Below are 12128 nucleotides of genomic sequence, written 5' to 3'. Positions count from 1 at the left end.
TCTGTGTGTCTGACCCCGGGAGTGTGTGATGGGACGGTGTGGAGGGAACTTCACTCTGTGTCTGACCCCGAGAGTGTGTGATGGGAGGGTGAGGAGGGAGCTTCACTCTGTGCCTGACCCCGGGAGTGTGTGATGGGAGGGTGAGGAGGGAGCTTCACTCTGTGTCTGACCCCGCGAGTGTGTGATGGGACAGTGTGGAGGGAGCTTCACTCTGTGTCTGACCCCGGGAGTGTGTGATGGGACGGTGAGGAGGGAGCTTCACTCTGTGTCTGACCCTGGGAGTGTTTTGATGGGACGGTGTGGAGGGAGCTTCACTCTGTCTCTGACCCTGGGAGTGTGTGATGGGAGGGTGAGGAGGGAGCTTCACTCAGTGTCTGACCCCGGGAGTGTGTGATGGGATGGTGAGTAGGGAGCTTCACTCTGTGTCTGACCCTGGGAGTGTGTGATGGGACGATGCGGAAGGGGATTCACTCTGTGTCTGACCCTGGGAGTGTGTGATGGGAGGGTGAGGAGGGAGCTTCACTCAGTGTCTAACGCCAGGAGTGTCTGATGGAATGGTGTGGAGGGAGCTTCACTCTGTGTCTGACCCCGGGTGTGTGTGATGGGAGGGTGAGGAGGGCATTTCACTCTGTGTCTGAACCCGGGAGTGTGAGATGGGACAGTGTGGAGGGAGCTTCACTCTGTGTCTGACCCTGGGTGTGTGTGATGGGAGGGTGAGGTGGGAGCTTCACTCTGTGTCTGACCCTGGGTGTGTGTGATGGGAGGGTGAGGAGGGAGCTTCACTCTGTGTCTGACCCCGGGAGTATGTGATGGGATGGTGAGGAGGGAGCTTCACTCTGTGTCTGAACCCGGGAGTGTGAGATGGGACAGTGTGGAGGGAGCCTCACTCTGTGTCTGACCCTGGAGTGTGTGATGGGAGGGTGAGGAGGGAGCTTCACTCTGTGTCTGACCCCGGGAGTGTGTGATGCGATGGTGTGGACGGAGCTTCACTCTGTGTCTGACCCCGGGAGTGTGTGATGGGATGATGAGGAGGGAGCTTCACTCTGTGTCTAACGCCAGGAGTGTCTGATGGGATGGTGTGGAGGGAGATTCACTCTGTGCCTGACCCCGGGAGTGTGTGATGGGATGGTGTGGAGGGAGCTTCACTCTGTGTCTGACCCCAGGAGTGTGTGATGGGACAGTGTGGAGGGATCTCCTCTGTGTGTCTGACCCCGGGAGTGTGTGATGGGACGGTGTGGAGGGAACTTCACTCTGTGTCTGACCCCGAGAGTGTGTGATGGGAGGGTGAGGAGGGAGCTTCACTCTGTGTCTGACCCCGGGAGTGTGTGATGGGACGGTGTGGAGGGAGCTTCACTCTGTGTCTGACCCCGGGAGTGTGTGATGGGACGGTGTGGAGGGAGCTTCACTCTCTGTCTGACCCCAGGAGTGTGTGATGTGACAGTGTGGAGGGAGCTTCACTCTGTGTCTGACCCTGGGACTGTGTGATGGGACGGTGTGGAGGGAGCTTCACTCTGTGTCTGACCCTGGGAGTGTGTGATGGGACGGTGTGGAGGGAGCTTCACTCTGTGTCTGACCCCGGGAGTGTGTGATGGGACGGTGTGGAGGGAGCTTCACTCTGTGTCTGACCCCGGGAGTGTGTGATGGGACGGTGTGGAGGGAGCTTCACTCTGTGTCTGACCCCGGGAGTGTATGATGGGACGGTGTGGAGGGAGATTCACTCTGTGTCTGACCCTGGGACTGTGTGATGGGACGGTGTGGAGGGAGCTTCACTCTGTGTCTGACCCCGGGAGTGTGTGATGGGATGGTGTGGAGGGAGCTTCACTCTGTGTCTGACCCCGGGAGTGTGTGATGGAATGGTGAGGAGGGAGCTTCACTCTGTGTCTAACGCCAGGAGTGTCTGATGGGATGCTGTGGAGGGAGATTTACTCTGTGTCTGACCCCGGGAGTGTGTGATGGGACGGTGTGGAGGGAACTTCACTCTGTGTCTGACCCCGGGAGTGTGTGATGGGATGGTGAGGAGGGAGCTTCACTCTGTGTCTAACGCCAGGAGTGTCTGATGGGATGGTGTGGAGGGAGATTTACTCTGTGTCTGACCCCAGGAGTGTGTGATGGGACGGTGTGGAGGGAACTTCACTCTGTGTCTGACCCCGGGAGTGTGTGATGGGACGGTGTGGAGGGAGCTTCACTCTGTGTCTGACCCCGGGAGTGTGTGATGGGATGGTGTGGAGGGAGCTTCACTCTGTGCCTGACCCCGGGAGTGTGTGATGGGATGGTGAGGAGGGAGCTTCACTCTGTGTCTAACGCCAGGAGTGTCTGATGGGATGGTGTGGAGGGAGATTTACTCTGTGTCTGACCCCGGGAGTGTGTGATGGGACGGTGTGGAGGGAGCTTCACTCTGTGTCTGACCCCGGGAGTGTGTGATGGGACGGTGTGGAGGGAGCTTCACTGGCTCAGAGCAATGCTGTGAAGTTCCAGATGGATAGCAACCAAGAAAGGTGTGAAGTTGTTCAGTTTGGAAGGTGAATTTGAAGGCGGAATACAGGACTCTCAGCAGTGTGGAGGAACAGAGGGATCTTGGGGTCCACGTCCACAGATCCCTCACTGAGCAAGTTGATGGGGGTGAAGAATGTTCACCGTGTGCTGGTCTTCATTATTTGGGGCATTGAGTTCAAGAACCACGCGGTTATGTTGCAGCTCTATAAAACCCTGGTTAGACCACACTTAGAATACTGTGTTCAGTTCTGGTCACATCATTACAGGAAGGATGTGGAAGCTTTAGAGAGGGTGCAGAGGAGATTCACCAGGATGCTGCCTGGATTAAAGAGCAGGTCTTATGTGGATACGTTGAGTGGACTAGGGCTTTTCTCTGTGGACTGGAGGAAGGATGAGAGGAGATTTGATCGAGGTGTACAAGATGATACGGGGTGTAGATCGAGAGGACAGGCAGAGTCATTTTCACAGGATGGAAATGGCTAACAAGAGGAGGCATAAAGCATTTTGCATGTGTTGCTTTGAATTTCCAGCATCTGCAGACCTTCTCATGTTTAGAAACGTTGAGGTAAAATTCAGAGTCTTAGCCCAAAATGTTGTCAATTTATTCATTTCCATTGATACTGCCTGACCTGCTGAGTTCCTCCACCATTTTATGTGTGTAATTTCAAAGTGTTTGGAGGAAAGTTCGGGAAGGCGGGGTGGATGTCAGAGGTAGGGTTTTTTTGCACGGAGAGTGGTGAGTCTGTGGAACACACAGTGGTTGAGGCAGATACATTAGGGACATTTAAGAGATTCTTAAATAGGATGATAGAAAAATGGAAGTCATTTTGGGAGGGAAGGGTTTGAGTAGGCTAAAGAGTTGGCACAAACTGGTGGGCTGAAGGGTGTACTGTCCTGTGGTGTTCTATGTTCTATGAATTTTGTGACTGAGTGACAGGTGGGCAGAGACAATCACTCTTTCCTCTCTTTTCACTCGTAGGCTGAATTCAGAGTAACCTTCATTCTTGGCTGTGAATCCACCACTGAAGACAATCAACGGATATTTGTGGAATAAATATCCTAGGCTTTCTCCTACCAGACGGAATCCCTGAAGAACCAGACCTTTGGGCTGGACGTTGACCTTTAACCTTGTTGGAGATACGGGGAGACCTGATTGGAAGGTTTTGACTGTGGCAACAAGTCATTTTCTCGCCAGAGGCCACCTTTGGCTCAACGAATCGTCTCAAACCCCAGCGTCAACCAGCTTTCCTGTCCTTGTCGTCAGGGTTGTCCGAGCAGGAAGGCAAGGGTTGGCCATGTCTTGGCAGGCTTGCTCTCTCTGGAGTTGGGTGGGAGCAAGGGCCCTGGCGTGTCTCCTCCTGGCCTTCTGCTCAGGCCTAGCCGCTGCTGCCGAGCTGCCAGGCTTCCCCCTCGGATTCTCAGTCCCGGGCAAGAGCAATTGTAAGCCCATCCCGCATACCATGACGCTGTGCCACGGCGTGGGATACAGCGAGATGAGGCTCCCCAACCTCCTGGGGCACGACACCATGAAGGAGGTGGTGCAGCAGGCCGCCTCCTGGGTGCCCCTCCTCAGCAAACACTGCCACCCGGACACCCGTAAGTTCCTCTGCTCGCTCTTCGCCCCGGTGTGCCTCAGCGAGCTCCAGGAGGCCGTCCGGCCGTGTCACTCGCTCTGCCGCGACGTGAGGGACAGCTGTGCCCCCGTCATGTTGGCGTTCGGCTTCCCCTGGCCCGAGATGCTGGACTGTCACCGCTTCCCAGTGGGTAACGATCTCTGCATCCCGTCCGCCGACTCGGAGGAGGAGAGCGTCCAGCAGGAAGGTCAGGCTGATGTTACTTAGAGTCATAGAGCACAGATCAGGCCCTTTGGTCCGTCTAGTCTGTGCTAACTGTTATTCTGTGTCTTTCCATCCACCACACCCAGACCAGAGCCCTGCCTACCCGCCCCCCTGCCCCATACAGCTACTTATCCAAATTTCGATTAAATCCAACACTTGTGCTGGCAACTCGATCCACACTCACAACTTTGAGTGATGAAGTTCGCCCTCATGTCCCCCTGAAGCATTTCACCTTTCACTGGCATTTCCCCTATCCACACCCCTCATAATTTTGTATACCTCTATCAAATCTCGTCTCATTCTCCTGTGCTCCAGGGAATAATGTCCTATTCTTTTCAACCTTTCCCCGAAACTCAGGTCCTCAAGCCCCAGCAACACCTTTGTAAATTTCTCTGTACTTCCACTCGGCAACCCCACGGAGCCAAAACACCAGCTGTATCTCTCTCTCTCTCCCAACCATCACTTATTCCCTGAAATTCTAGTTTCTAGTTTCTGTTCAGGTTTAAATTTTATATCCTAACTCCCTCGCCGCCTTCTTCCAGTCCTGATGAAGGGTCTCAGCCCAAAATGCTGACTGTTTAACTCCCTTCCATAATAGTTGCTGCCTGATCTGCTCAGTTCCTCCAGCATTTTGTGTGTGCCCCTAGTCCCCCCCCTGCCAACCCCACATTTTCTTTTCCCTTATCCTTCTGGGCCCAGTATCCCTTTCCCCTCCCCTCCCCCGCACTCACGACCTTGCCCATCGACCATATCACCTCCCTCTGCTTCCCCTCCATCTTCCTGTTCTCCCACAGGCCACTCTCCTTTCCTATCAGATTCCTTCTTCTTCAGCCCTTTGCCTCTTCCACCAATCACCTCCCAGCTTCTTACATTGCTCCCACTCTCTCCCTCCCTCGCCCACGTTTCCTCCTCGCCTGCATTCACCCATCACTCAGCAGCTAGTTCTCCCCTTCTCCATCCTTTCATTCTGGCCCCTGACCGCTTCCTTTCCAGTCCTGATGAAGGGTGTCAGCCCGAAACTTCAACTGTTTATTCCCCTCCGTAGATGCTGCCTGACCTGCGGAATTCCTCCAGTATTTCTGTGTGTTGTTCAGAAGGTATACAGAACACTGAACAGAGAACAGTACAGGCCCTTCGGCCCGCAATGTTGTGCCGACCTTTTAACCCTCTCTCAGCTCACTCTAACCCTTTCCTCCCACATAGCCCTCCATGTTCCTATCATTCATTGGCCTATCTAAGAGTTTCTTAATTGTCCCTGATGTATCTGCCTCAAATATTTTTTTTGAAGCTGTTGCATTGGGAGACTAATCCATCAAATCTGCTAGCTTGCCTCTGATTGCTGGATTGGTGGTCGAGCTGTCCAATTATTCTGCACAAGAGTAGTTGAAAGTTGGGTTCCGTTTGTGAGTTTAACGGAGGATTTGGCTAGTCTCCACTCCTGGAGGCCCGACTAGGATAGGATAGGATAGGACGTTGGGTCCCGGCCCGAGCTGCTCAGGGGAGACGCGGTAGTGTCGCGGTTAGCATAACGCTGTCACAGCACCAGCTGTAAGATTGGGCGTTCGATTGCTACGGCGGCCTGGGAGGATCTGCACATTCTCCCCGTGACCGGGTGGATCTCCTCCCACGCTCGAAAGCCGCACTGGTTAGGGTTAGCGAGCTGTAGACTTGTTACGTGGAAGCATGGCAGCACTTCAGGGCTGCCCTCAGCACGTTGGCACTGTGTTGGTCGTTTCACTGTATGCTTCGATGTGCATGTGACAAGTAAAGCTAATCTTTGAATCCTGAAAAACAAGCAGCTAGACAGGGCTCTGGGCAGTGCTGTGAGCAAATTCGCACTGCAGCTGAACGCAATCCGCAAATGATGACGTTGCACAGCGCCACTAATTGGCGGTGAAACCCTTCAGGGACACCCTGAGACTGAAACACAGCATTGCTTCAAATTCCAGCGACGCCAGTCGCTGAGGCTCCGTTTAGCTGCTGGCAAAAGGCAGGGCTTAGATTACAAGGCAAGAAAGCCAGAGGATGAAAAATCAATTCCGAAAACCCAAGTGAATTTAGGATTTTTAAAAAAAGCTAAAAATACAGTCTCAATAAAACTGTGCTCTGAGCTGCCAAATTTTTGTAAAATCCCCAGGAGCCCTTCAGAGAAGGAAACTTGTGGTTGTTGCCTGGAATGGCCCCACACAGCTTCCCTGTAGTTTAAATTCAATTTTAACTGTAACCATGAGTACAGTCAAATGAAACAGCTTTCCTCTGGGACCGAGGTGCAAAGCACAGAGTCTCAGAGATGTCCCTGTGACCCAGTGCAACACCACGTACGTGACCCAGGCTGTCAGTGGGTCGGTGGGGTGGGGAATGAGGGCACCGGCATTTACAACACATCCCCAACTGTCCTCAGGAAGTTGGGGGTGAGGCGCTGGGGACAGGGCTCCAGGAATGAGGCCCACTGATGTTTCACCTCAGTAGCATAGTGGTTAGCACAACACTATCAGAGCTCAGGGCGCCAGAGTTCAGAGTTCAATCCCAACATCATCTGTAAGGAGTTGGTATGTGTGCGTGGGTCCCTCTGGGTGCTCCACATTCCAAGGACCGACCATTCAGTGGGTTAATTGGTTATTGTAAATTGCCCTGTGGTTAGGCTGGGGTTAAATCAATGGGTTACTCGGCGGCTGGGCTTGGTGGGCCGGGGGTGGGGGGGGGGTGCCTGTTCCACACTCTAAATAAAATCAAATTAGGGGCTGGGAGGGGAACCTGCGGGTGTTGGTGTTCCCCTAGGCCAGGGGTCCCCAACCTTTTTTGCACTGCGGACCGGTTTAATATTGACAATATTCTTGCGGACCAGCCGACCGGGGTGGGGGGGGGGTGGTGTTGTTCAAGTAGGGTTGAACTCACCTCAACATGTCTTTTACAGTTAGGGTTGCCAACGTTCTCACTCCCAAATAAGGGACAAAAGTAGCAGTCAAATCCCAGGACACTTTACCCCAGGAAAGACTACCATGACCATGAAGCCTCGTGTGGGCACCTGTGTGCGCATGTGATGTGCACTGCGCGTACGTGTCGATTCCCTCTCCCCACACAAATCGGTTTTGCCTTCATCTTCCTGACTATACTGTACATACATTATTTCTACTTTATACAGGCTGTGTATTTATCATACCATTCCTGCTTTTACTATATGTTAGTGTTATTTTCAGTTTTATGTGTTATTCAGTATGATTTGTTAGGTTAGTTTTTGGGTCTGGGAACGCTCAAAATTTTTCCCATATAAATTAATGGTAATTGCTTCTTCACTTCACGCCATTTTGGCCCGAAAGGTTTCATAGGAATGCTCTACATTAGCGGGGGAAATACGGGACAAACCAATTTAGCCCAATATACGGGATGTCCGGGCTAATACGGGACAGTTGGCAACCCTATGTTCAAGTTCAACAGTGTGTGACAGGGAATGAGGAAAGGTGCAGCTGACTCATATCGTTTCCTCGCGGCCCAGTAGCACATGCTTTGCAGCCCGATACCGGTCCACGGCCCGGTGGTTGGGGACCACTGCCCTAGCCCACTATCCTCCTCCTCCTTCCTTCAGTAGGGTGACCAGTGAAAGGCCAAGACAGAGTGGATATGGAGAAGATGTTTCCTATAGTCGGGGAGTCTAGGAACAGAGGGCACAACCTCAGACTAGAGGGGCGTCCAGTTAGAACAGAGACGGGAGGAATTTGTTTAGCCAGAGGGTGATGTATCTGTGGATTTCTTTACCAGAGAAGGCAGTGGAGACCAAGTCATTGGGCACATTTAAAGTGAAGGTTGATAGATTCTTGATTTGTCAGGGTGTCAAAGATTACAGGGAGAATGTGGTTGAGAGGGATAATATTTATTTATTTGTTATTTTGAATTACAGCACAGTACGGGCCCTTTCTGCCTAATCAGCTCTGCTGCTGAATTATAGCCACGTGACCCATAATGTACCATGAAACTCTGGTTAAACCACACATGGAGAACTGTGTTCAGTTCTGATTGCCTCATTATAGGAAGCATGTCGAAGCTTCAGAGAGGGTGCAGAGGAGATTTGCCAGGATGCTGCCTGAATTGGAGAGTGTGTCCTACGAGGATAGGTTATACAAGTGGGGGCTTTTCTCTCTGGAGTGAAGGAGGATGAGAGGTGACTTGATAGAGCTATACAAGATGATAAAAGACATGGATTAAGAGGACAGCCAGAAATTTTTTTCCAGGGCAAAAATGGCTAATCTGAGGATGCATAATTTTAAGGTGATTGGAAGAAAGTATCAGGAGGATATCAGAGGTAGCTTTTTTTTTGCACAGAAAGTGGTGGGTGCATAGAATAGACTGCCAGGGCTGGTGGTGGAGGGAGATACATAAAGAACATTTAAGAAACTCTTAGATAGGCTCGTGGATGAAAGAAAAATGGAGGGTTATGTGGGAGGGAAGGGTTAGGTTGATCTTAGAGTAGGCTAATGGGTCAGCACAACATTGTGGGCCGAAGGGCCTGTACTGTACTGTGCTGCTCTATGTTGCCAAAGATTCCTTGCTGTTTGACCACACGGACAGGATTTTTAAATGACTGTGGACTTGGGTGATTCCTAATTGATTACATTGTTGGTAATCTTTTACATTTCAGAATCAAAGATCTGCGATCCCTGTAAATCAGAGGGAGAGGTCGAGGGAGACATTCTAGCGAATTACTGCAAAACTGACTTTGGTAAGATTCAGAAACGTATTGTTGGGGATTTCCATGTGGGAACTGCTGTGGAAAGCTACCAATGTAAGCTAAACTTTATGAAGTTAAATCAGCGTGGTTTCTAAGGAGATATATCAGATAGATGCAAACAACAGGAATTCTGCAGATGCTGGAAATTCATGCAACACACATCAAAGTTACTCTTCCTTCAGTTAGTCCTGACAAAGGGTCTCGGCCTGAAACGTCGACTGTACCTCTTCCTAGTGATGCTGCCTGGCCTGCTGCGTTCACCAGCAACTTTGATGTGTGTTGCTTGTATCAAATAGATGTTAGGCAGGCTAGTCCATCACAGGTAAAACCTCCCCTCCATTGAGCACATCTACATGGAGCACTCAACAAGAAAACAGCATCCATCATCAAGTATGGATCCAGGCCATGCTCTCTTCTCACTGCTGCCATTGGGCAGGAGGTACAGGAGCCCCAGGACCCACACCATCAGGTTCAGGAATAGTTATTATCCCTCAACCATCAGGTCCCATGCCACCAGGTTCAGGTACAGTTATTACCCTCAACCATCAGGTCCCACACCACCAGGTTCAGGAACAGTTATTACCCCTCAACCATCAGGTCCCACACCACCAGGTTCAGGAACAGTTATTACCACTCAACCATCAGGTCCCACACCACCAGGTTCAGGAACAGTTATTACCCGTCAACCATCAGGTCCCACACCACCAGGTTCAGGAACAGTTATTACCCCTCAACTATCAGGTCCCACACCACCAGGTTCAGGAACAGTTATTACCCCTCAACCATCAGGCCCCTGAATCCGTGTGGATAACTTCACTCACCCCAACACTGAACTGATTCCACAACCCATGGATTCACTTTCAAGGACTGTACAGCTCGCGATCTGAGTTTTTATTTAATTATCTATCTGGCTATGGTTTTTTTGTTTGTTTTTTCAGATTTTTATTTCACATTTACACATTTTTTTCTTCTTTTGCGCGTTGGTTGTTTGTGAATAGTTTCCCACTGTATTTTTTTGTCCTAGTGTGAATGCCTGAGAGAAAATGAATGTGAGGGGAGTCCATGGTGACATAGATGTGCTTTGATAACAAATCTGCTTTCAACCTGCAGCACTCTGAGTGGCTTCCAAGAGGAAGCAGTGGGGGGTTAACAGAGGGAACTCCGGACCTTAGAGTTCAGGTCCTCGGGGCAATACATTGGTGACATAATCCTGCAGCCTCACATCTCCAGAGACCCAGGCTCGATCCGGCCCTCCGGTACTGTCTGTGTGGAGTCTGCACGTTTGCTCTGTGACCATGTGGGTTCGCTCCAGTGCACCAGTTCCCTCCCGTATCCCAAAGACCTGCAGGTCAGTGGGTTAAATAACTGCCAGAAATTGCTCCCCCCCGCCACCCCAGTGGATGGGTGGAGGACAGGAGAGTAACAAGCGTTTCGTATAGAATGGATCATAGTTAGTGAACAGAGAAACAGGCCCTCCTGTCCATCTCATCCATCCCTGCCTTTGTGCCTTCTTGAGCTCGCCCCTGCATTGGGCCCACATCCCCCTGAACCAGGGGTTCCCAACCTTCGTATGTCACGGACAAATGTCATTAACCGACGGGTCTGTGAACTCCAGACTGGGAACCCCTGCCCTTTCCTATCAATGTACCTGTCCAAGTGTTTATAAAATGGTGTAATCATACCCACATCGGGCAGCTCGTTCCACACACCCACCACACTCCATGTGGAAAAGCTTGCCCCTTTCAAATCTTTCCCCTCTGCCCTCTGGTTTTAGACCCCCCCTACCCTGGGGAAAAGACTGTTACCATCCAACTTATCTATGCCTGTCACAATTAAACCACTTCCACAAGATCACCCCTCATTCTCCTACGCTCCGAGGAATGACGACCCTGCCTCTCCAGCCTGTCCCTACCACTCAGGCCCTCGAGTCCTGGCAACGTCCTTGGGTGCACAGTACTGCAGTGGTCAGCACAACACGTTACAGTACCAGTGACCCGGGTTTGATTCCCATCATACGGTAGTGTAGTGGTCAGCACAACACGTTACAGTACCAGTGACCTGGGTTCAATTCCCATCGCACGGTAGTGTAGTGGTTAGCACAACACTTTTACAGTACCAGTGACCCGGGTTTGATTCCCATCGCACAGTAGTGTAGTGGTTAGCACAACACGTTACAGTACCAGTGACCCAGGTTCAATTCCCATCGCACGGTGGTGTAGTGGTCAGCACAACACGTTACAGTACCAGTGACCTGGGTTCAATTCCCATCGCACGGTAGTGTAGTGGTTAGCACAACGTTTTACAGTACCAGTGACCCGGGTTCGATTCCCATTATACGGTAGCATAGTGGTCAGCACAACACGTTACAGTACCAGTGACCCGGGTTCAATTCCCATCGCACGGTAGTGTAGTGGTCAGCACAACACGTTACAGTACCAGTGACCTGGGTTCAATTCCCATCGCACGGTAGTGTAGTGGTTAGCACAACGTTTTACAGTACTGGCGACGCGGGTTCGATTCCTGTTGCTGTCTGTGAGGGGTTTGTACGTCCTCCCGATGACCCCGTGGGTTTCCTCTGGGCACTCTGGGTTTCTCCCACAGTCCAAAGGCATTCCGGTGCGAGGTAAATTGGTCATTGTGAACTGTCTTGTGATTAGGCGAGGGTTAAATTGGGGGTTGCTGGAGAGTGCGGCAGGAAAAGCCGGAGGAGGCCTGTTCCACGCTGTATCTCAATAAATCAATAAATATTTTCCCCATTTTTTTCAGTTTAACCATGACTTTTGTATAACATGGTGACCAAAGCTATGCATAGTACTCTGTGCTTCCTACAGATGACTGATACACTGTAACATAATGTCCCAACTCTTATACCCAATGTCCCGGCAGATGAAGGCCAACAAGCTGAAAACCTTGTTGATGCCCCTTTCAACAAACTCCGTATTTGTACCCCCCAGTGCCTCTGTTCCATTACACACCTCTAGTGCCCTACCAGAGATATGATGTCCCATGCTGGCTTGACTTTCCCAACTGCCTGACCTCACACTTATCAGTAATTGAAATCCATTTGCCTATTT

General features: G+C 51.2%; 1 protein-coding gene across 7 annotated transcripts in view; it reads left to right on the top strand.

Annotated features, from left to right (window-relative positions):
- LOC134349817 (secreted frizzled-related protein 2-like) overlaps window positions 1-12128 on the top strand; it is a 71525-nt gene that overhangs the window by 55978 nt on the left and 3419 nt on the right. For all 7 annotated transcript variants that reach the window (XM_063054731.1, XM_063054728.1, XM_063054730.1 and 4 more), the window contains 2 exons: window positions 3473-4314; window positions 8965-9045. In XM_063054731.1, the coding sequence (XP_062910801.1) occupies window positions 3789-4314; window positions 8965-9045 (607 nt within the window). In that variant the 5' untranslated portion in view covers window positions 3473-3788. The remainder of the gene's footprint in view (window positions 1-3472; window positions 4315-8964; window positions 9046-12128) is intronic.

This window comes from Mobula hypostoma, chromosome 7, assembly GCF_963921235.1.
Source record: "Mobula hypostoma chromosome 7, sMobHyp1.1, whole genome shotgun sequence".
In the NCBI taxonomy this organism is placed as follows: Eukaryota; Metazoa; Chordata; class Chondrichthyes; order Myliobatiformes; family Myliobatidae; genus Mobula; species Mobula hypostoma.
This window is presented reverse-complemented; position numbering and strand designations above follow the sequence as displayed.